This window comes from Dendropsophus ebraccatus, chromosome 12 (genome assembly GCF_027789765.1).
Source record: "Dendropsophus ebraccatus isolate aDenEbr1 chromosome 12, aDenEbr1.pat, whole genome shotgun sequence".
Taxonomy (NCBI): Eukaryota; Metazoa; Chordata; class Amphibia; order Anura; family Hylidae; genus Dendropsophus; species Dendropsophus ebraccatus.
This window is the reverse complement of record NC_091465.1, coordinates 80875779-80901798: the sequence shown is the minus strand read 5'-3', so window position 1 is coordinate 80901798 and position 26020 is coordinate 80875779. Positions and strand designations below refer to the sequence as shown.

The 26020-nt window shown below is 41.8% G+C and overlaps 1 protein-coding gene across 1 annotated transcript in view; it reads right to left on the bottom strand.

Annotated features, from left to right (window-relative positions):
• Window positions 1-217: 217 nt before the first annotated feature.
• LOC138768811 (sialic acid-binding Ig-like lectin 14) overlaps window positions 218-26020 on the bottom strand; it is a 74265-nt gene continuing 48462 nt past the window's right edge. Inside the window, exons 4-10 of the mRNA XM_069946766.1 lie at window positions 22455-22706; window positions 18882-18923; window positions 9883-10140; window positions 7283-7312; window positions 3474-3564; window positions 3133-3244; window positions 218-402 (exon numbers count right to left, since the gene is read on the bottom strand). Of these exons, the coding sequence (XP_069802867.1) occupies window positions 253-402; window positions 3133-3244; window positions 3474-3564; window positions 7283-7312; window positions 9883-10140; window positions 18882-18923; window positions 22455-22706 (935 nt within the window). The 3' untranslated portion in view covers window positions 218-252. The remainder of the gene's footprint in view (window positions 403-3132; window positions 3245-3473; window positions 3565-7282; window positions 7313-9882; window positions 10141-18881; window positions 18924-22454; window positions 22707-26020) is intronic.

Genomic DNA, 26020 nt, shown 5'->3' with positions numbered 1-26020 from the left:
AAGGGACCATGCACACGTGTATTTTTATATGTAATTCAGCCCCGCTTTTCCCAGGGCCTCCTATAGGCATGTGTCTCCTGTGCCTATTGGGGAATACAATTCCACATGTACGATGTACCGAATACTTAAAATATGGGTCACATTGAAAAAAAAATGTGTCAGTTGCTTATAACTATATATCATTTCTGTAGAAACAACAACTTTACAGATTCCATTGAATATGATGGGAGTCCGCATTAACCTGGGCTCCGACTATTTCCTTTTTACTTCTGCGTATTCTGTTTCCGGCCGACTTGCTGGCACTTTGGAACGTTTAGTGGCAAAATTGATTTGGGAATACAGAACATCTTGATTCGACGCAATACCTCCTGAATTTACTTGAAGATGGTTGTCTGTGGTCTCCTGTGAAACAAATACAAAATGTAACATGTTATTTCCCTCTTGGCGCCCTGCTGTGATTTACATTGTTTGTGTAGACATGTACATTAGCTGTAATGAATGCACATGGCCGCTCACTTATGCTGGATTTTCTGGGGTGCCCTACACTATAAACCTAGAGCACCACACAAATTGTATAGAGGAGCAGGGACTCCTTTCATTCCAGGAGTCCCTGCTCTTGTACGCAAAGCCAGTGTTGCTTGGTGCTGAGTGCCCAGCCCAGTGTATATGTGTGGCTAGCTAGAGGTAATGCTGCTTGCCTGTCAACAAGCTCAGGTCTAGAAGGACAATGAGTGGCTGATAAAAATGATTTATAGCTGCACAAAGATCCAACACACTAGTTACTTGGTTTAAAGTGTCACTGTTTGATTTTTTTTTTTTTTTTTTTGCAGAAATCAATAGTACAGGCGATTTTAAGAAACTTTGTAATGGGGTTTGTTAGCCAAAAAATGCAATTTTATCATGGGGAAAAAAAAACAAAAAAAAAAACAGTTTCAAGCTTTCCCCCCTGTCTTCATGGTTCTCTTATGGGGGGGGGGGGCGATGAGGCACCAAAACAGGACAGCAAAGAGTTAATTTACAGCTACATCACCGGGCTATCTCCTCTGAAGTCAGCACTGACCTCTCTGACCTCTGAATACCGACTTTCACATAGGTCCCACTGTGTTATCCTTTGCTCTCTGCTGGCGACTAATCTCCCTCCTCCCCCTCTCCCTCCATAGAACAGACAGGGCTCGACTGATGTAAAAGAGTCGAGATTTCCTGATAATGAGCAGTGGATGAGAGAGAAGAAGGGAGGGGGACCTGGGGAAAGGCTTTTTGAATGCAGATAATGGCATAGTTGCCTAATAAACCCAATTACAAAGTTTTTTTTGTTAATCGCATGTACTGTGATTTCTGCAAAAAAAAATAAATAAATAAATAAAAATACGACAGTGAAACTTTAAACTCTGTTAGAATTGTGCACAAGAATTTTGCTTATGGCACATGGTGTTGTACTGTATGTAAAGACATGCCCCTTTTACCAAAGCCACACCTTATTTTACAGAGACCACACCCCTTGTGTTGGACCCAATGAAATAGTGTATGAATGCATTATAAATTTGGTGTAATATCTGGACAAACGGCACCTGATTCCGGAACATTTGCAATAGTAAATCTGGACCAGCCTATCTACTTAGTAAAAGAGTGTTCAGAGATGCTGTTGCATCTCTGAATATATCACTGAAAAGCAAGGGAGGTCACATTAGTGTATGGACTCTCTTAGTTATATCAACCACTTTAGTTCATCTTCCGATTGGCGCTTATTCTAAACAGGCGACAGGTTCACACTGACCTGTATCGGCTATGGCTGTATTGTATATAATTTGAAAATTCATGAATTGCTCTGCTGCCACAACATTTATGAATTCGATAATTTTTTGCAACTCTTATGCAAAACAATGCTTAGGCCAAGTTCTCACTTCAGGAACATAGCATCTTATTGTAATCACGGCAGCGAATGACGATTAGAATCATAACGCATTGCCATGATTATGACAAAACGTCCGCCTTTCCTCTTTATTAGAGATGAGCGAGTAGTGAAATATTTGACTTTCGAGAAGTCAAATCGAATAGGCACCGAGATTCGACTATTCGAACAAATATATAATCCCATTATAGTCTATGGGAAAAAAATTCTCGGCACTTGGAAATACAAATTTGACCACTTGGAGGTCACCAAGTCCCCCATGAAACCTCCCTAAATGATGCCAACACCTCCGGAATGACACTGGCACATTAGGTGGAGCATGCCTGGGTGAACCCAACACCCCAAAATCGCAGTATAATGCCACTCTCCGCAGTTGCAAATGAAAAATATTTGTGAACGCTTTATGAATGTTTATGGCAATGTTCACACATTTCTTTCATATTTCTTGCGCAGCATTACTAGGCTTTTACTAGGCTACTGGAACAATAGGTATCACATGCCTTTTACTGGGCAATTGGCACAATATTTATAACGTGCCCTTAGTGGGCTAAACCAGGGACACTATAAGTCACACACAGGGCACTGGAATGAATACACCTGCTGATGCTGCTGCTGTTATATCATCTATGTGTTAGCACTGAGAAGCTTTGGATTCAGAGATGACTTTTTCGCTGGATCTTAGCCCTGAGAAGGACTTTTAGGTTCTGTAATAATCCTGCCTAACCAAAACGCTACTAAAACCTATCTCTCCCTGCTGCAAGATCTTTCCCTGACTAGGTTGAAAGCTTATCTGCGGTCGAGAGGCGGAAGTCAATTATTAAATATTCAAGGTCATGTGATTCAGCCATCTGATGAGGGTAGACGCCGTTTTCGCGCTGCGTGCGTACTCCCAGGGTCCCTCAAGGCCTCCCTGCATGGTGATTGCTTTAAAAAAAAAAAGCGCTAACTGCGATGGGAGGGCTTTTGAATGTTTCCCGCGTATTCGTCACACTACTCGATTGAATTCGAATCTTTCGAATACCACAATATTCGATTGAATACCGTCTTGGTCGAATCGTATTCGCTCATCTCTACTCTTGTTTCTGAAATGGGAAAAAAGCCTTACATTATACAGTAAATGACCCTTCAGTGTAGGGATATATGGGAGCTTGGTGGATATCATTCCTGCACATCCTACCCATATAATACAGAAATCTCCTATAGACTCTCACTACTCTCTGTACCTCAGGTTTTCGTTTCGGCACAATGGTGTTCATAGAAATCTCATCCCTTGGTGAATCCACATCGGCAGGCATTTCCTTCACAGTAACCTCTGTCTTCTTGTTAATTATTTTCCTAAAAATAAGTTTGATATCAGAAAAAGGACATGTTTGTAAGTAAACAGCGCGCCATGTGGTCAGGTAGGGAATTACAAATAAATAACAGTTTGAATTTTGATTGAAATATTGTATGCATAAAGCTCGTAAAGCTTTGTATAAGAAGCCTAGTCAGTGTCTCTATGGTTTGGAATTACATAATGTTAGGATAATTAAAACCAATCAATACAATGCAAATGGTTTCTTACCTTATAAGAAATATGTACAGCAGAATGATTAAAGTGGTTATACTTATTCCACATATAAATCCAATCGCGACATACTTGTGTACATTCACATCTGAGGAAGAAAAAAAAAGTAAGGTTTGCTAAAATTATTTCAGTTCAAAACTCAAATGAGCACTGTCACTTTAAAAAAAAAAAGAAGAAGAAGAAGTCCTTACTGGATGTGTTCCCTCCCAGCATTGTGCCATGTGACCAATATGAACCCCAATGTAAGTCTTGGTCACACGCTTGTTCTAGTGATCGATCTGGTTGTAGACACTCTTAGGCTATGTTCACACAACACAAAACTACGGCCGTAGTTCTCAGAATAATGCCTTATTTGCAATGGGATCCCGTCCGGAGCGTACACACATCGTATACGCTCCAGCCGGGATCCCATACGCCGCCGGAAAAAAACTGACAGGTCAGTTTTCTGCGGCCGGAATTCAGTGAATTCCGGCCGCAGAAAGACCTGTCAGTGCACACAGTGTGCTATGGGAAGCACTGATGCCGGCGCGCGCGCTCTAATGCGCCTGCATCAGAGCTCCCCGGCCGGACGGATCATCTGTCCGGTACTTAAGTACCGGCCCCGATGGTCCGGGCACAGACCGGCCGTTCCGTGACCCGGCCGGGGTCTCGGAATGGCCGGTCTGTTCCGTAGTGTGAACATAGCCTTATGGTGCATTTACACAGGCAGAATTATCTGACAGATCTTTGAAGACAAAACCAGGAACAGACTATAAACAGGGAACAGGTCATAAAGGAAACACTGAGATTTCTCCTCTTTTCAAATCCATTCCTGGCTTTGGCTTCCAAAATCTGTCAGATAAATCTGCCTGTGTAAACGCACCATTACCCCTACAAATCATAACTGTTGAGGTGTCTCTATAATGTCAATTTTTTTTTTTTTTAAATATCAAATCCATCTGATAGTACACTCTACACTGATTTGCATATGGTTACAAATGAATGAGGTAAAACAAGCAAATAAAACTACCATCAGGTTATGTTCACACATCTTTTTTTTTTTTTTCCTTTTTTTTGGGAGGGGGGAGGGCAGCCGTGTTTTGCTGGCAAAATGATGGCAGTCCGAAAAAATGGCTGCAAAACGGCAAAAACCATAGCCTAATAGTGCAATAAAGAAATGCCTAAGTTGTACTTGTTCTAAAATCCTTGCTGAAAGTCCTATAATTTAATAATGAAAACTCTTGGGGGGGATTTATGAAGACCGGTGTACAAGAACAACGGTCTTATATTAGGCCCTGCCCCCTTTTCCCTGACAGGATTCACTCAGAGGCGCACGCCTTTTAGTGAATCGGGCCTGCCGGGCACCCGAACCTGCGTTCGGTGTACTAAATCTGCTTCCAAGCAGGTGTAGATTTGGATCATAATTTACGAGCTGCGAGCAGGCGTAAATCATGATAAATGAGGCGCAGGAGGAGGCCACGCCTCCTCCCCGCTTTGTCACGGCCCCCCAAGCTCCCCCAGACCGCCCGTCAGGCGAGCGGGGCATATGGCAGGTGTACGCCAGGGAGAAGGGGCGAATCTGTACCTTCTCCCTGGTGTACGCCTCAGGCAGAGGTTTCATAAATGTCACCTTAATCTTTTAAAGTTTCAGGGTGTAGGCGATCTTGTTTCCAACATGACATAGGAAAGGATAGAAAAAGTCCCGCAACCTGCCAAGTCTATGGAGAACTCCACATGAATTGGGCAAGTGATGTTACAGCACACTTATGATAGCCCACATAATTTCTCCAACAATTTCATAAGGACATGGCTTTCTTCCTCAGGGAGATTGCAGTGTTATATTGGAAACAACATTCAAAGGCCATTCTTCTATTTTAAAGAGCTTCATAAAAATTATTTAAATATATCAATCCAGTAATATAGAAATCCAGTATGTGTAAACGCACCATCACTTTAGGAGCTCAGGAAAGCCCCATAGACTCTTCTTACTATATAACAAAATCATTTTTCTGCATCCTGTCTTCCTGATTTAACAGCTATCTAACAGTGTCAGCTGTATGGAATGTGATATATCTGAACGATTTGTGAAGCCAAGGCCAGAAATTGATTTTTTTTTTTTTTTTTTATAAATTTTTTTATTTTAATCATATTCAACCCTTACTTACAAAATCTCAATTCCAATCTAAACAATTTACCATCTAAAATACCCATTTACCCCAAGAGAGACAATATCCTCCACTTCCCAACAAATAGAAAAAACTTTCATCCCGGCAATCCATCCTAGTCAATATATATATATATATATATATCTCTTAACATCACTTTATCTCCACCCTGTGTAGTAAAACCTGTAGGGCGCCCTATATATTCTTCCATTATGCTAACCCCTCAAAAAAAAAAAAAAAAATTATAGCTAAATAAAATTCCAAACCACCCTCTTTATTTCACATAAATATTAACTACCTTTTCCATTCAACCGGGTGTCTACGGATCCCCAGCCCAACACAGCAGGGAGGGGGGGGGGGAGAGGGCGAAGCCGGAACGGGAGCAGACCCATACCCCACATCTCCTATTCCTCCAGTAATTCAGCCAACCGTTAATTCCTTCAAGGGGAGTTGATCATACCTCACATTCATCTTTGGCCCCATACCAGGAGTACCCATCTAAGGGCACCCCTGACTGGCAGCAAATTCTTTCCCATTCTTATCAGTGACCAGTACGTTACTCACAACGTCTCAGTACACTGACCCAGTCTTGACCGACGACCTCCGCCATCCGTAAACAGCCCAGCTCCCCGGTCAGACCGGTACCATCCATACCATACTTCCATCTCTCCTTTTTAATCAACACATTCATAAGGCTTTATCAATTTGAACATTTTTTCTATAGTGCGTCTTTTAACTCTACGTCTAATGTCTCTACATAGCGATGTGGATCCGCCCCCGACTATGGTCGCACATAGGTCGCACATAGTTTCATACTATGGTCGCACATAGTATGAAACTGGCCGTTCCGTGACCCAGCCGGGTCACGGAACGGCCGGTTTCAGACTAGATCATCCCGACCGGTACTGCGGTACCACCCAGATGATCTTTAGCGCCCCTAAATTCGGATGTGGGCACATCCGTGCGCCCACATCAGAACTCGCCAATGCACACAATGGAGTATGAAGCCGGAGCCGCTCGCTCCACTGTGTGCACTGATGGGGTTTTCTGCGTCTGCTATTTAATGAATATCGGCCGCAGAAAACTGACATGTCAGTTTCTCGTGGCGCCGCTAGGGATCCCAGCAGGAGTGTATACAATGTGTATACACTCCGGCCGGGATTCCATAGACTGCAACGCAACATATATTTTCGTATTAATCACGGCCGTTGTTGCAATCGGCAACAACAGCCGTACTTTTACAAAAATATACATTGTGTGAACATAGCCTTAGATTTCAAAATTCCTCACGAGAAGGGGTAACTTTGACAGCTGAAACTCCAATTAAGCAGGGGACCTGTGTGATCAAATATGATGAACAATCCAATGACTATATGGTGCGTTTACACAGGCAGATTTATCTGGTGGATTTTGGAAGCCAAAGCCAGGAACGGATTTGAAAAGAGGAAAAATCTCAGTATTTCCTTTATGACATGTTCCCTGTTTGTAGTCTGTTCCTGGCTTTGGCTTCTAAAATCTGCCAGATAAATCTGTCTGTGTAAACACACCATAAAAGGTCTACTAAATGGCCAAAAGAGATCCAATATTTATTAGAGAAAATGAGACTAAGTAGAAAGAGGAAGGAAATACAGCAACGTAAAAGAGTGACCAGTAAATTCTTACCCCTGGGCTGCTTATGCCCATCCATGGGAACTGAAACATAAAAAAGGTAGAAAAATCTAAAGCATCAAAAATTTAATTTGTGTTGTAGAGCTTAGTAAAGTAAAAACTTTCGATAAATATATAAAGGACACATCAGACTTTTTCTTCCAGACATGATGCTGCTCCATCAATAGGCTGTGTATTGGGGCTCATCCTAATCCTCTTGGATGGAACTAAACTGCAATACCAAAGACAACCAGCGGAGAAGCCAGGCGCTGTTTACAGCAAAGCAACTTCTTAATCATCTAAATGATCTGTTATACTGCACATGTGGTGGATTTAATGACCTGAGATGAGTGAAGCGAATACGGCAAATCAAAGTTCGCTGCAAATCGGGACGGCAATTTGCTTCATTCTGCAAAGTGAATTCCCGCCGATTTGTTAGGAAAATTCACAAAAAAACTAAATGATGGCTGTACATGCTGTCTGGAGCGTCACTGGGTGGGAGAAAGGGATTAACCATAATCCCTAGTGCCCGTCCAATCAGCTGCAGGCCCCTCTGTGATGTCAGCACCTCCCCCTCTATGTAAGGCGGTTCATTTACGGAGGTGGCCAGTTGGCTGTGTGTGGAAGTGCACCTTACATAAACAGTGGTCGCACTTTACACCTACTGTGTTCTAAAAATTTCATTACTGAACTGAGGGTGCAGTTTACTTACTACACTACACTCCTACTGTGTTGAACCAATTCGTTTACAATTTTTTTTTTATTGAATTAAAAGCAATATATCCAAACCTGCAAGGAAATCATGCTCTTCCCAGGGTCTAGGCAGTGTAAGCGGGACACAGGATAGAGTCGGTGGAAGATAGAGTCATGGGACTGTTGATCCAAGCCAAATTGGAGGAAGAATCCAGCTACCTGTTACAGCCAGTGGGCAGGTGAACACCAGCAAGGCTGGATTGTGGACTGGATCCTTTAAAGTTCAAGCTCAATGGCAGGCAGTAGCTAATCGCGGAGACAGCCGTCAACTGAAGGGTCATCCCAGAATAGTGGCACTCAGAAGATCTTATGGAGGAACGTCCGGAGAGCCAGAAAATGGAAGCCAACGTAGAGACTGGAGGAGTTCAAAGGCCAGAGGGAGGAGCATATTGTATGCAAAGTCCAGTCTTATACCATGTTTCTTTGATGTTACGCCGCTGTTCCACCAATGTCCACTGCTTTCCTGGGAGAAAATTGCTCTAATGCCACTGTTCCACCGATGTCCACTGCTTTCCTGGGAGAAAACTGATGTTACGCGCTAGTCCACCGATGTCCACTGCTGTCCATGGTGGAAATTGGATGATTGACTGGCTGATTGACATTTATTTTAAGTGTGATTTTCCAATTTTTAATACTTTCACAAGAAGGAAAATAAATTTTTTATTAAAATTCGTTAAGATTTGATTTGCAAATCTTAACAAACAAATTTCTGCCTGCTTTGCTCATATCTATTAACGACCATCACTTTTAAATTATATTTGCTGTTTTTTTGTTTTTGTTTTTTTAAATAACACATAGGACTGTTTTAATACCTTTTTCCATTAAAATATATATTTTTTATATATAATTCTGTTAAACCACAACATAAAGTTACAATTAAATAGGCTTAACTCCCAGGATCATGCAAAGTACACCCAACATGTGATCATAAATGGATTGAATAAATATAAAGACAGAAGGTCCTCATTTTTGTTTGAGGTAAACTAAGGGAAGGAGAACATTTCTCATGTATCTGAAGACTCCGAGGACAACCTCCATTTTGTTTCAAAACACAGATAAATGCTGTGTAAAAAATAGAAATTGAGAGTTGCTCATATGGCACTTGGAGCGTGAAGTGGCACATTGGGATGACACACTTTCAGGCTTTATGTATCATTATGATGCCGGGAGCGCCAAACGTGTTAAAATTTTTGTTGGACTGTACTAATACAGCCACGTAGCTGCCAGAGGTCTGATGTTGGGAGGTTTGTCATTCTACAGCACAACTTCAAACTGTGTAGCTTCCGTGATTTACGGGGCATGTCAATTTGTCCCATGTCTCTTACAGATGAATTTAAAGATTGATCCTAGATAAATACTGTATAGACATAAAAATTTACATAGAGAAATCTAGGTTTGTTAGAAAGATTTTTATATCCTTTTTCCATATGAAATAAGAGAAACAACACAATCGGGCTGATTTCCTAATGTGTTCCCGTGAGAAAATTGTTGGGTTTTTGTCCCTTTTCCCTGTCGGTTTTCTCTTCCAACATATTTACTAAAAGTGTGTGACACAAACTTTTCATTTTTGTCCAAAAACCTGCAAAGTGGGTGTGTTGTGGGTGTGGCATGGGTACGTCCTTAAAAACCCACCACAACCGACGGATTTACTAAGAAAACAATAATTTCTTATGGTTTCTATTCTAACTTCGAGGGTGGGGGGATGGACGGGCTTTAATTTTGTCCTGTAAAAAGCCTTCCAGATTTACATAGAGTGCGCACCAAATTAATGAATTTGGTGCAACCCCCCCCCCCAAAAAAAAAATAAAATAAATGACAGCATAACTGACCCATTGTTAGTAAAGAGGCCCAGTATTTCTTACCCTGTTTTGTGCCAACTTGTATACGTCGTTCTATGAGGCCGTGCACATTCCATGCCAAGCACTGGTAGACATCAGCCATTGAGGATGTTACATTTATTGTTGTCGACAATCTACTGTTATTCATTTTAGATAATTCTCTGCAATCTTCCCCTCTCACCCAGCCCATAGTAACAGGAGGATTACCATCCGCTCTGCAGATGAGAGTCAGTGTTTCTGTTTCATTTATATGCACTTGTGGACCTGCTGGAAGTGCTCTACCTGTGAATATATAATCACAAAGACATAAATTAAAAAGTTTCAGGTGTTGTTGATCAACGTGGCTGTTTTCTTCCAAAAACAGCTCCCCACCTATTCACAGGTTGTGTTTAAAAGGGTCAAACTGCTATATGAAATGCAAAGCATGGACAGTTGAGGTGCTGCTTAAAGCAAAAATACCACTTTAACCACTAAACAAATGTCTTCATACGTCCATATTGGCAGGGCTGTATTAACAGCTGCTGCTGCCCTAGGCACTAAACCTGAAGACGCCCCATCTTCACGCACCTATTGGCGATACCAGACCTGACCAATACCACCATACCCCCCACCCCCCTGGAAAAGACACCAGATTTACTGGCAAGTCTGAACAGGAGGAGGGAAAATAAAAAAAATAAAAACAAAAAAAAAAATAGTTTTTTCTTTCCCCCTGCTTCCTGGTGCTGCCCCCTTGCAAGGTGCTGCCCTAGGCACCGGACCACGGGTGCCTAGTGGTAAATACGGCCCTGCATATTGGTGCCGCCACGCAGATTCTGATAGTTTTGTCTGTTCTTTTGGACTGCTGTTGAGTCCTCTCAAACTGTGCCACTTTTTCTATATGAAAGTGAGGTTGTTTGGTGCATTGCAGCCAAGCCTAGCACCCACAGTGCACCGATATCCCGTTCCCTGAGTACAATAGTACTGTCAATTCTCACTTAAGGTGCATTCACATTTGAGAATTCTTTTGGATAACATCCAGCAGACTCTGGCGCTCGCCCCTGCTTGATTCTCAGCTCGTGCCATAGACTCCATTCTATACTCTGCCCAAAGAATCCGGGGGATGTTATATACAAGAATTTTGTGGTGTGAATGCACCCTTAGGTTGGGTAAAATTTGATGGGGCTCAACCACTGCCCTTAACGATAAGCCAAAGATAGCAGCAGTATATAGTAGCAAAACCTCACGTGTTTATTTCACCAATGTGTAGAAACAGCTACAGTATCTTTGGACCAAACCATACAGTCTCTTTCAAGCATGGGTGACGTGCTGAGGCAGAGCCAGGTTGGCCTTGATTCAGAGGGCACACTTCACCCAGGGAAGAAGATATGGGTGCACTGGAAGCACTGGACCCACCTCCAACCCATCAATCGACCTTGCGTGCTTATAGATAAAATAGCGCAGATTGCGGGAATCAGGCAGCAGTTCAAAAAACAGATGGCACCATCAGAATCTGTGTGGCAGTGCCGACCAGCCTGTATGAAGTTATTTGTTTAGTGCTTTAAGTGGCACATTCGCTTTAAGGGAGAATGCAGATGTATTATCCCAGTACAAACTTTACTGCCATTGGATTTTTGTTTTCATATAGAAGTAGATTCAACACATTGGCCCAGATTTACTAATGTGCTTCCACCAGAATTGCGGCTGAAGAAAATGTTGCACAGGACTTTTCTTCACATTTTATTATGCTTTTTTTTAATAACTGTAATTTTTATTAAATAGTTTTCATTTTACAACACACAATAAAAAATAAGCAATACAAAAGAAGGGGTATCAATATCGGTCAATGCAGCTCAGAGGAACCAGAAGGGTCCAAGTACGAAGGCCACACACCTATCTAGGCAAAAAAGAAAATCAAAACATATCTAGTCATATATTCAAGTAGAACTGGATCAAGGCAACAAGGTGAAGGCCTGAAACATAATAGGTCTGTCCACAGCCGTGGAGAGCCGCACAATATCATAATCACATCATAAAACACATTAAAAAAAAAAAATAGACAAGGGGGATACAAGGAAAAGACAGTACAAAAGACAGGGAAGGAGGGGGGAGGAGGGAAGGAGATCAAGGGTCTACCGCCAGGGGGTGGAGAAGGTATATCTAAGGAGTCCCAGGGCAGCCATATGGCCTCAAACTTTTCGATAGTATTATTAAGGGATGCCGTCAATTTTTCCAAAGAATGGAGCTCCCTAATCCTAGTTTTCATTCAATGTAGGGAGGGAGGGGCAGTCTGCTTCCATTGAAGAGCAATCAAAGATTTGGCAGCAGTTAAAATAGTTAGTAACAGTTTAGTTTGTGTTTTCCGAAAGTTTTTAGGAAACAGGTTCAATAAACAAACCGCAGAATGGCAATGTTCAAATTATGAAGGAGTTTGGGAGTGTGGTACCACAACATCAATAGTTTATAGTGGGACTCTTTATAAGTGGTACAGATCGATGACTTCGCTGCCCTTTCCCATACAGTGTTCCAACATTCAGGTGGGAGCTGTCTACCCAACACTTCCTCCCACTTGGTTATGTAGAGGTGTCTAGCCTGGGATCCATCAGGTGGTGAGTTAAGAATGCGATATATCTCTGATATCAGAACGGAAGTGGAAGTACCACACCTCACTAGCTGCTCAAAAGGAGAGCGTTTTGACACCATGAGGGATCCTAGACAAGACATCATCAAGTGACGAATCTGCAGGTAAGTATAGTGCTCTTCGGATAGCATGTCAAATTTATCTACAAGTTTGTCAAATGAAAAAAGTGTACGGGTAAGGGGATCTACATTATCTGCGTATTGAAAGAGTTTTTTTGAGCCCCAGAGCTGAACAGTGCGAGATTGTGAACCTGGCTGATAATCAGGAAAAAGGAGGAAAGAATAGAGGGGAGAGGCTTTAGATATTAACCTAAATTTAAGAGAGCAGAGGTCCAAATACTGTATGTAGGGTAAAATTAATAGGGCCAAGAAGGCGAAGGTGAGAAGACTGTGGGGGGGAGGCATGCCAAAGGAAAGAGTTGGGGTGGAATGGTGCCAACCAAATTTTTTCTATTTCAGTCCACTTCTTGTAAGCAAGGTACTTAGACCATGCGGTAATTTATTCCAAGAGGGTTGCCCAGTAATAATGCAAAATGTTCTGTACGGCTAGCCCACCCTGAGTTTTACTACACATCATCACCGAGGCAGAAATACGATGTCTCTTAGAGGCCCATATAAACTTAAAAATATCCCCTTGCAGGGCCTTCAACTCAGAGAGGGGTATACATACAGGAAGGGTCTCGAAATTATATAGTAACTTTGGAAGAATAGTCATTTTTACTGATGGAGAAGGATCTGGGTGTACTTGTAGATAATAGACTACAGAACAGCACACAATGTCAGTCAGCGGCTTCTAAGGCCAGCAGGATATTGTCATGCATTAAAACAGGCATGGACTCACAGGACAGGGATATAATATTACCGCTTTATAAAGCTTTGGTGCGGCCTCATCTGGAGTATGCCGTCCAGTTTTGGAACCCGATTCATAAAAATGTTATTCTAGAGCTGGAGAGGGTACAAAGACGGCCAACTAAACTAATAAGGGGAATGGAGCATCTTAGTTATGAGGAGAGATTAACAGAACTAGATTTGTTTAGTCTGGAGAAGAGACGTTTAAGGGGAGATATGATTAATTTATTTAAATATATAAATGGCCCCTACAAGAAATATGGGGATGTTCCAGGTAAAACCCCCTCAAAGGACAAGGGGGCACTGCCTCCGCCTGGAGAAAAAAAGGTTCAATCTCCGGAGGCGACAAGTCTTCTTTACCATGAGAACTGTGAATCTGTGAAACAGTCTACCACAGGATCTGGTCACAGCAACAACAGTAGAGGGCTTCAAAACCGGGCTAGACAAGTTCTTAGACCAAAATAATATAGATGCATATGTATAGAACCTATCACCCCCTCCCCCTTCCCTGTATCCATCCCCTCCTTGGCTGAACTTGATGTACATGTGTCTTTTTTCAACCGTATTGACTATGTAACTATGTAACTATGATGCCACTCTGCCAATAAGTGAAATAAAGTGAGAATTTCATTTGGTTAGCAAATTTCGCAGTTCTCTAAAAAGAGCAGGAAAGTTAGCTGAGTAAAGAGAGGTGTTCTGGTGTGGTGTTTTTGGGTCTGGTCCTGTGGCATGGGGGTCGCAGGGCCGTCCCAGGGCCCCCGTTCCCTGACTGTGCACGCCTGTGGGGTTGGTGGCCACTGACTGGCACGGTGTGGACTTAGTGTAGGGACCCATGTGTATCAGATACCGGCACGAGGTACATGGGGCAGTATGGCTTGATCAATTCATACACAAAATTCTGATATGTTTTTTATTTAGCCTAGCGGCACTAGTATCAGCCATAGGTGTGAGGTGCAGCGCTCTTTTTCTTCCCTGAACCGCCCTGAGTAAAAAGAGGAGTATGTAGGTGTAAGATGGATCCCTAATAGAGATGAGCAAACCTCGAGCATGCTGGAGTCGATCCGAACCCGAACTTTCGGCATTAGATTAGCGGCGGCTGCTGAACTTGGATAAAACCCTAAGGCTATGTGGAAAACATGGATATAGTCATTGGCTGTATCCATGTTTTCCAGACAACCTTAGAGCTTTATCCAAGTTCTGCAGCCCCCACTAATCAAATGCCGATCGTTCGGGTTCAGATGGAACCCGGTTCGCTTATCTCTAATCCCTAAATATTTAATGGAGGACTCCGTCCATTTAAATTTAAAAACTGAATGGAGGTGAGTCATCATGGAGCTAGGTAAGTTCAAAGGCATGATTTCTGACCTGCTAGTGTTGACTTGGCGGGTGCCATTGAGGATCGGAAAAGTCCTCGACATCATGTGCAGGAATTTAATAGTGTCGGTAGGCTGCGTATATAAGGCCTCAATAGCAGTCAGAAAGGGACCCCTAAAACCACAACAACGAAGAGTCTGAAACATAAACGGCCAGCCAAGACGATCAAAGGCCTTTTTGGCGTCCAAACTAAGCATGAGGGCCCTATCCGACTGCTGATTGACCACACCAAAGATGTCAATAGCCCATCGAGTGATGTCTCCACCCTGCCGTCCAGGCACAAAGCCCACCTGATCTGCATTAATAAGAGAGGGGAGACAATAACCTACACAAGTGGCAAGCAATTTAGTAAAAATTTTAAAGTCCGAATTTAGGAGGGAAATCGGCCTGTAATTTGCACCTAGGACTTCACTGCATTGAGCGCTTTCACTAGCAGCCGGCAGTGTTGTCGTTTGGCTGGCCTCCCTGAGTTCAGCAATCTGTTTCTCTTATAACACAGTCTAGGGAATCCTTTCCAGGTTTGGGTAAAAGTGTAATATACAAATGAGAGAGGGTGGAGGGGATAGCAGCCCCTTGCAGAAATGAGTTAAATAAAAATCATTAAAGCATTTTAGCCAGAAGCATATGGGCTTTGTTGTCCTTTTCATAAAAGTTCTGTCTAGAATAGAGGAGTAACTTCTCCACTTTAAAGATAGTCAATTCCCTGAAGCGGGCTCTCGCCGCCACTAGTCTCCTCAAGGTTCAAAGGGATGAGGATTGGGCCAGGGACCTTTCCAGGATTTGAATATGCCGTTTGGCGTTCCGTATCGCCAGTTGGGAATCTCTTTTCTGGCGGAAACTCAAGGCAATACAATGCCCCCTAGTGACCGCCTTATGAGCCTCCCATAGGATCGCCTCAGACTCAACTGTTCCATTATTTTCTAAAAAATAAGAAGTGATACATGATTTGATCGAGTCACGGGTAAGCGGGTATTTTAACAAACTTTCATTCAGACACCAATGACAGTGGTGAATAGGCGAGTTTAAGATTTTAAGGCAAACCAGCACTGGCCCGTGATCTGACCATGAAATCGGGTCAATAGAAGCTCAATCCAGGAGGCGGACAGTAGGGACATTGCCAAAAAAGTAATCTATTCTGGAATGTAAACGATGAGGGTGTGAATAAAATGTGTAATGCGCCAAAGATCAATCAGGTGATGCCTGCAAATCAGAGCTTGGCCTGATCTGCCGGGGTGGGCCGGTTACTTAAGGAGTGTCTGTCCAAGATCTCCGTAAAGGATATATTAAAGTCTCCTCCCAACAGTCTGAGAGCTGGAGGGTTTTTGGCAAGCCTATTGAGAACCCTACGGAGGAAGGAAATTTGAGATTTGTTAGGGGCATAAACATTACAAAGTACGAGAGGTTTACCATGGAGAAGGCCTTCTACAATAACATATCGCCCCCCGGGATTTGAGAAAGAAGAAGAAATCTGGATAGGGAAAGTGCGAGAGAATAGAATTGCAACACCCGCCCTTTTAGCAGAGGCAGAGATAACAGTGGAAAGACATGCCTGGCAAAAGCAAATGTCACTGCACTCAAAGTGCGTTTCTTAAAGGAAGGCTACATAAACCTTCATAGTACGGAGCTCTCTCAGGGCCAATCTACGTTTCAGGTTGGAGTTAAGGCCCTTCACATTTAGGGTCACATGCTTAGCCATTAGGATACCATAAAATACAGGACATAGCAATGGTGTAGCTCACCCGCAAAGGACTTCTCATAGGCTGCCATGGATCTTCAACGACCACAGAGCTACAGGAGCAGACCCTGGAAGAGACCCCAGAAAAGGGAATGGAGAAACAAAAGGGAAGGAAGAAACATATACAGACAACAGAAAAAGGTGTCAAACATTGTGTGGACCCGCCAGAGTCCTGGACACCGGGAACAGAAAAAGGGAGAGAACAGAAGAAATAGGCAAAAAACAGTAAAATGCAGGAAACCGTATACAACCCTAAGGTTGAGCATAGGTAACCCTTTAGGGGGGAGGTAGGAACTACCAACAGAATATGCATAGTAAAAAAGAAAGAACACATCGGCAGGTGAGAAACTAGGTCACCCAGCTATGAACTACTATATCAACAATACTTAAGGCCAATTTGGAAGTGGAACGATGCGATAGAGAGGCCCATTGAGGAAGAGAAGGGCCAAAGACCCAGGGACAAGGAATCAGGGGGCAGAATCTGAGTCCATCCCAGTGGCAGGTCCAGAGTCAACAGAATGTGGACGTCCCCTCTTCTGACGTGTAGATCCCCACACCGTTGGTGGAGATGGAGGAGGGGGAGCAACAGTCCAATCCGAAATCTTAGGGTTGGGGATCTAGAGAAGATTACAAAATTTTGGAAGGTCTGCCAGATTGCGCAGCATTGCAGAGCGTCTGTCTCTGCAGGCAGATAGGGCAAAGGGAAAGTTCCCGCGATAGGAAACATCATAGTCACGCAAAGTTGACAGAAGGGGGCGAAGAAGGCAGTGTTTCTGTAACGTTATCCATAAGAAGTCCGGAAAGATCTGAATGGAGGCTCCATCAAAGTCCAGATGCAAAGTGAACGTGCCTTCGCCATTATGGCTTCCTTGATAGTGTAATCATGCAGGCAACAAATGTCATCTCTGGGAGTCCCATTGGTAGGTTTAGGTCTCAGGGCTCTATGCGCCTAGTCAAATTTAATCTTATGGGTGGGTGGTAGGGATGGTCCGTATGGCTGTGGCTGTATCCCGGTTTTCCAGGCAGTCCTCCCGCTGTAGCCACCCTCTCCACAGAGGTTTAAGACAGCGGGAATCATTTCCGAGAGTCCGGGTTCGTACGAACCTGAACCTTGGCAGGTTCGGACCATCCCTAGTGGGTGGTTCTTCCAGCATAGAGTTGAACAGTCCTTCTAAAGTATCCATCAGATCGTTATCCTGAGTCGCTTCTGGGAGACCCCGTATGCGTATATTGTTACGTCTACCTCTGTTATCTAAGTCCTCAATGTGACGTTGCTTATCATCAAGGGCAAGAGCTTGGGTAGTGATGGCAATTTCAACCCTGAAGGTTTCCTTCACCTCAGATATCAGTGCCTTAAAATCATGTTTGGTGGGGAGTAGGGAGAGAATCTCCTGTACACCTCGCTGAGATAGGGAGCCCCCAGTAGAAGCCTCTGAGTCAGTGTGGTGCCAGTCAGCATCTCTGGACTGTGCAGACCTGGTATTAGAATCACTTTTAGAGGTCACAGCCTGTCCTCCCTTCTTTATTTTGTCCCCCTTCTGTGATTTCTTGTTGGCAGCCATCATGTACTGCGAAATACGTTGCTGCCTCTTTAAGATGAGAGCCTCTCTGGGGTGGGAGCCCCTCAGGGCAGTGGGGCAAGGGGTCGGGAGGGAGTTATTACACTCCTGGGTCTCTGGGGTGTTGGGGACGGTACCTGGGGTCAGCGGAGGCGACTCAGGGGAGGTAGGGGGGGGATCCATCCCACTTCACTGACGCGGCGCAGGCCGCAAAATGGCAGCTCCACACTTGTGCCTCTTCTCCCTCCTGCATCACAGCGCGAGCCGGGTCATCGGGATCCGCTCCTCTATGGTTCTCGTGGCAGGGGGAAGCGGGACAGGCTTCAGGAACGAGTTGGGACCGGACCGGAGTTGCTGGGTGAGAGGAGACCGGGCTGCCACGTGTCGGGGAGCTCAGAGCACTGTGCAGCCGCACTGCGTGTGAGGTACAGGGTGAGCGGGCGCAGGCGGGAATGCACACCTGACAGTCTTGGGGTGCTCTAGGGGTCTCCCTGGTCTTCCTTTCCATGTAAGAGGAAAAACTGCTGCAGGTATTTGGTGCTTTGGCCGCAGATGTAGGTGGGTGGCCGGGAGCTCCTCTCTCAGGCTGCTGCTCCCATCGGCGGTTCGCCACCCCCCCCCTTTATTATGCATTTTAGACACTTTTCTGACACTTTCAGACATTTTTCCGCCTGGTAGAAAAAATGGGCATGGTTTATGCATAAATGGGGCATGTCCTACTTTACACACAAAAAAATGCACTTGAATTTGGCTTCAAGCCAAATAATAGGTAATGTAAACTTTGAGTGTGACACATTTATTAAACGTCCAGATGAATTTGGCACATTTAAAGATTGTTTAGTCTAAGCTTGCATTTAGACAGTTTTAGAAAATGTGGGCCATAATTTTACCTTTTGGAGAGTAAATGGTGATTTCCATATTTCTAGGTGGGTCTGTAAGAAAAAAAAAATATTTTTAAGAAATCTCATTACCATTTTTTTGGCTGTTTTTATTTATTTATTTATTTTTTAATTGGTATTCTATCAAATAAAAATCCTAGTGGCTTTTTAAGGCCTCCAAAGAAAAAAACGCCAAGGATGAGCTTAGTGTCTTTTTTTTTTTCCATGTGTTTGTTTTTTGGGTGATTTTTCTAACATTGTTTTAATAATGTGTGAATTGTGATCTTTGGTACCTTAGCATTTTTGGGTTTTTGGACCCCCTTCCATGCTGTAGCGGATGCCAGACCCAGCACACTGAGCTTGCTGTGCGCTGGGTTGGATCTTCTGTAGGGTCCGCTGAACCAATCAGTGGCTGCAGCGGTCGGTGTCCCGCTTTAGCCGCTGATTGGCTCAGTGGACCTTGCCTGGTGAAGGAAGAAGACATTATATGGCAAGTGTAACCCCCACCACCACCACCACCACCATCAGCATTGCACCCATTCCAACAAGGAAGGGGGTCTCTTCACCCCCTTCTTTGCTGGCACGGGTGCAATGCGAGATCAGTCTGGCAGCCAGGGGGTTAAGTGGGCATCCTTAAGTCCCTGGAGACTAGACTGTTCAGCATGGCACTCAAGGGGTTAAGTGGGGATGCAATACATCCTCACTTAACGCCTTGGGTGCCAGACTGTAAGTAGCTATCTGTACAGTTGCTGCATACTGAAAGGAGCAGAACAACCAATCATTTTGACAGGTTCTGCTCCTGCCTTTTTGGTGACTTTCATTTATATATTTTTTTAGATATTGGCATCCATTACTAAGCCAGAACTTGGTATTATTTTTTAAAAAAAGCATTATTGGGTTTCTTTTAGATGAACATCACAGTTTACAGAGTGATGCCCCCCCCCCCCCCCCAAAAAAAAAAAAAGTCAATTAGGCATTTTATAAACTTCAATTGCCTTTTAGCTAACATCTGTCTGCAGACGTTTTTGCGTTTCTGCAGAAGTAAATGACATGGTGGTTTTTAGGGCTTTTTTGCAAAAATGTAACACTTTATTAAACCAGCTTTGTTGTTAAGTGTATGTTCACACAAGGGTTTTTTTTTGTTTTTTTTTTTGGGGGGGGGGTGTTTGCCTGTTTTTGCATTTGTCATTTTAAAAGATATGGCCGTACTTTGATAATTATATTTTTATATTAAGAGCATGATCATTACTTACACCCATAATTATAAAAAAGGCTGTATTTTTTCCTCAAAATTATGGCTATCCAAAAATATGGGCAAAAGAAAAAAAGTTCACATCACAGGATTTTGCAGCTGACATTGCCAACTGGCATCAAAAAGACTTTCGTTATTTGCTGATGACAGCCATCTATAGTAATATTGATCAACATAGGTGGCCGTCATCTGCAAATAACAGACATCTTTTTGACGCCCATGGTCAATGATGGCCGCAAAAAAATAATGAACATTATTTGCAGACGTCAATATTAGAGATGAGCGAATGCTATTCGACCAAAAAAGAATTTGATCAAATAGTACGCTATTCGAGGTATTCGACCACGCTCAAATATACGTGCTGAAATGCAGTAAAAATTCGATTCGCCCTCCCACATCCCATGGTGCTTTTTTCCAGCCAATAAACATGCAAGGGGGAGAGACAGGCACTAGAAATAGGCAGGACTTTAAAAAAAAAAAACAACACTGTGATTGGCTTGCTAAACCATGTGACCTCCTGAATAAAAGAATAGTGTTTTGAGATTTGTGTCAATTGCTGTTTGAAGTTAGAGAGGGATAGTCTGTAAAGCAGGGAGAGGAAGGTTTTAGGTGGTTAGGTAGGAAGGGATCCTCAAAGCCCATGTTAGGGCTGAAACTATAGAAAAACAGACAATTACAAGCTGTTGTGACACAGGCAGTGTGTATACACAGTGGAGGAGATTTATCAAACATGGTGTAAAGTGAAACTCAGTTGCCCCTAGCAACCAATCAGATTCCACCTCTCATTTTCCAAAGAGTCTGTGAGGAATGAAAGGTGGAATCTGACTGGTTGCTAGGGGCAACTGAGACAGTTTCACTTTACACCATGTTTGATCAATCTCCCCCAGTGTGGATACCCACTAATAGTGTATACAGCTGTATACAGTATGTGTGGGATATTAGCTGTTATCTTGCTACTACAGATTTGTGCAGTCAGCTTCCAGTGAAGGCGTTTTTAGGTGAAGTTAGGTAGGAAGGGACTCCCAAAAGCCCTTGTTAGGGCTAAAACTATAGAAAAACAGACATTTACAAGCTGTTGTGACATAGGCAGTGTGTATACACAGTGTGTATACCCACTGACAGTGTATATAGCTGTATACAATGTGTGTGTGGGACAATATAGCTGTTATCTAGCCTCTACAGATTTGCGCAGTGTGCGTCCATGGAAGGTGTTAACCAGCCCTTTATTTCTATTATAAAAACAATTCTATATCCGGTATACGGCTGTTTGCGGTGTGTGAGATAATATAGCTGTTATCTCGCTTCTACTGATTTGCGCAGTGTGCGTCCAGGGAAGGCGTTGACCAGGCATTTATTTCTATTGTAATCACAATTCCTTATCCAGTATACGGCTGTATACAGTGTGTGAGATAATATAGCTGTTATCTCGCCTCTACTGATGTGCACCGTGTGCATCCAGGGAAGGCGTTGGCCAGCCCTTTATTTCTATTGTACTAATTTAGAGGAATCAAGTTGTCTGAGTATTTTTTCCATTATACAAAGCGGTTGTATTGTGTTTGGAGTCTATAGTTGATAGTCTGTGATAGTGGTGTAATACTGAAAGTGTATATATATATATATATATATATATATATATATATATATATATATATGCAATATATACATGTGTGCAATTCACATCATTGGCTGGGTAATATATAACTCTGCAAACAATTGTATTTCACAAGTGTACTGAATAAACAAAAAACAAATATACTCTAATATTACACACCACCTAATACATATGCAAGTACCGCTAGACCAAAAGGTACACTTCTACTTTACGTTCATGTACCGAGGCATGCTTCCCCTCCTGTCCCATATGCATCCAGAAGTGTTGGCATAATTTCCTGAGCTTTCATTGTGCACTTGGTGACCTCCTAGTGGTCGAATCTTGATTTCCAGGTCCCAAGGATTTTTCTCCCATGGACTATAATGGGATTCGATATTCGTTTGAATAGTCGAATATCAGGAGCTATTCGAATCAAATCCAACCGAATCAAATATTTCACTATTTGCTCATCTCTAATCAATATTAAAAGACAATCATCATTTCGAGCTATGATCACATGGTGGGAACACAGCCTATGCCTAGATAGATAGATAGATAGATAGATAGATAGATAGATAGATAGATAGATAGACATTTTACTGTGTGTGAGCCTAACATAGAAGGTCCAGGAGGCCTGGAGATATCAAGGTCTATGGGGCAATGGCCCTTCCAGTCAAACTCTGCACCCCAAGGGCTATTTAATTATAATAGGATGCTCACTATATGTAATAGTTATACTTACAAAGTACAGTTATGTTGATATTCGTACTACTTTTCCCACAATAAATTTTTGATGAGCAGGTGTAGGTACCAGTATAGTTCATTGTGATGTCTTCTAGTCTGAGTTCTATCTCTTTTCCAGTTCGTTGCTGGAGGACACTATTCTTCCCATCCGTCCAGGTAAGTTGTGTTTGTGGACTCTGTATTGAGCATCTCAGTATTACTGATGAGCCTTCAGTCACTTTGATAATGTCGGCTTTATTGTCTTTCTTGCCTGAAAAAGAAAATTAAACTATACAACCTGAAGATGGAGCATGTGTACCACAAAGTACATAGAGATCATGTCAACAAAGAACACGCCCAGACTGCAGGGATTCCCTGTCCGCAGATCCTACAACTTTATCAAACAAGCATCTGAGGAAATAACCCAAAGATCCTAAAATTAAAATTAGGGATGAGCGAACTTTTGAAAAGTTCAGTTCGGGTTCGATTTCCCGAACTTTCCTGAAGTTCGGATTCGTACGAACCGAACCTAAAATGAACCTTGCTATAATGGCTGAAAAATTGCAGCTACAATAGTGGGAGTCTGATAGGGTATAGTTTCGTTTAGTTGCAGTTGCTATTGCAATAAAAAAAAGTGGGAAAAATCAAAGTAAAAATAGTAAAAAAAAAATATAGCCGGCAAAAATGCCGATCCCTCTAATGATTAATATTTAAATTTTCGTTCTAAAAAAGCTGAAATAAATATCAGTTCATAAATGGGTCTCATATATAATCATAAATATATCTTATTTAGGGATGAGCGAACCGAACCGTAACGAACCAGATTTGTTACAAACTTTGCAAAAAGTTCGGTTTGTCACCGAACCGAACTTTGAGAAAGTTCGTAACGAATCTGGTTAAAATAACAAAAACATTTGAAAATAACAATAAAAAATAAAATCACAGAATAGACAAGTCCAATGCATCTTTAGAAAGTGATGCAAACACCTCTGTATGCATCTGGGAGAGCAGGGAAACAGTATTAGAGGAATCGGTATTATCAGGGTTAGCGATCCCCGTTATTTAAAATACACATCATGCATATGTAATTAATACATCGTTTGGGTTATACATCATGCATATGTAATTAATACATTGTTTGGGTTATACATCATGCATATGTAATTAATACATCGTTTGGGTTATACATCATGCATATGTAATTAATACATCGTTTGGGTTATACATCATGCATATGTAATTAATACATCGTTTGGGTTATACATCATGCATATGTAATTAATACATCGTTTGGGTTATACATCATGCATATGTAATTAATACATCGTTTGGGTTATACATCATGCATATGTAATTAATACATCGTTTGGGTTATACATCATGCATATGTAATTAATACATCGTTTGGGTTATACATCATGCATATGTAATTAATACATCGTTTGGGTTATAGCTGTGTGAGGCTGACATCTATTTATTTCTTTGACACCTGGTGTGAAGATACCCTTGGAAATCCCATACTAAGTGAAATAAAAGAACACAATTGTCAAATTCTTTTAATCCTGGAATTGGTAGAGGGCCTTATACTTATGTAGAGGATAATGAGGGAGATTGATCATCATTGCACCCCTGGGAGAAGGTGCAGAAATTTGCTTTTTACTGCCAGTTACTGGCAGAAACTTTCCCAACATAACTGCTACACATTGGGCCCTTCTGACCCTGTGCTGTTCTCTCATGAATTTGCCGATTTGGGACTACGTTCCCATCATTTGCCTACACTGACTACCATGATGGGAGTTATACTCCCGAATTGCAAGTAACTTTTAAACACTAGCAGAACTCGGACTACTTGTCTTCATTTACTAGCAGCAATTAATCCCCCTGGTGTATGACTTCTTATGCAGTATTAGTTTTATTTTTACTTTTATTTTTTATTTGTTCAATTTACGTACTTTTCAAATAATTTATGAATGATTCAGTCATGTTGATCTTAATGTTTTAATGATTTGATTATAAATACAATATAACTTGTCACATTCTAATAGTGGTGTTTTGAATGTAAGTTAATTTAGTCATTATACAATCAAGACCTAGAGGACAAACTTTAGTTTTTAATATAAATCTAAATGTTTCTTCTAATTTTGCTATTGTGAAAATATAGCATAATTAGAAGAAACATTTGCTGTTTTAATTAAAGTACATTATCAATTAAGTATTACATTTTACTTTATTATCGGCAATAGGAATTGCCGGCTTTAATACAGGTTCCTGTAATTGTTAATATTTAATTATTAAAGCACGTTCTAAGAAGCTATTTTGGTTGTTCAATAGCATTATTAAAATAAATCAAAGATTTTTTCAATTAAATATACTGTAAATTATATATATATATATACATTTATTTTTTTATTAACAGTATATTTAATTGCAAAAGCAATGATTAGTTTTAATTAAGCTATTGAACAACCAAAATATCTTTTTTTAGATCAAAACTTTGTTTTATTAATTAAATATTTACTATTAGAGGAGTCGGCATTATTGCCGATTTGCCGGCAATTATTATTTTTTTTTCACTATTTTTGTACTTTGATTTCTTTCACTTTTTTCATTGCAATAGCAACTGCAACTAAACGAAACTATACTCTATCACACTCCCACTATTGTAGCTGCAATTATTCAGCCGTTAGAGCAAGGTTCATTTTCGGTTCGGTTCGGACCAATCCGAACTTCACGAAAGTTCGACGGATCAAACCGAACCGAACTTTTCAAAAGTTCGCTCATCCATAATCTTATTCATCTGACTGATCACTGATGTTATGATTTTGAAATAGCGATCATAAATTGATGTGTAGTATCGGAGGATATTATAACTTGCGTTGTGCCGTGGTTGTATAGTTCATAGACATACCAGTTTATACAATTAGTGATGAATTCATAGGTGATTCTCAATCTTGTTTAAGTAGTTAATTATATTCGTATTGTGCCGTAATTGGATAGTTCATCAGGTACCAGTTCATACAATTAGTAATGAATTCATAGATATTTAACAACCTTGTTTAGGTAGTTAATTGTATTAGTGTTGTGCCTTGATAGTTCATACACTAGGTGATAAATTCATAGGTGATTATCAACACTGTTTAGATGGTTAGTTGTATTAGCGCTTTTAGTATATGTTGTAATTAATTTAAGTATTTCGCTCCACAGCGTGCAGCAGCTAGTATTTGTAGCCAGCAATTTCCAATATTTCAAAGCTTTTCTTATATATATCACAATAAGTAAGCAATACAAGTACTAGCTGCTGCATGCTGTGGAGCGAGATACTTAAGTTAATTACAACTAGAGATGAGCGAGCATGCTTGTCCGAGCTTGGTACTCGATCCAGTATTAGGGTACTCGATGGTACTCGTTACTCGGACGAGCATCTCATCTCATCATCCGTTTCCTGTAGGTTTGGGCGCACTTTCTCAGCCAATAAACATGCAGGAGACTCTTTGGTACATCATGCGATCACGTGGGACCCATACATGTCGATAGCAGCGATTGGTTGGCCAGATCAGATGACCCTGCCATATAAAACTCGGCGCC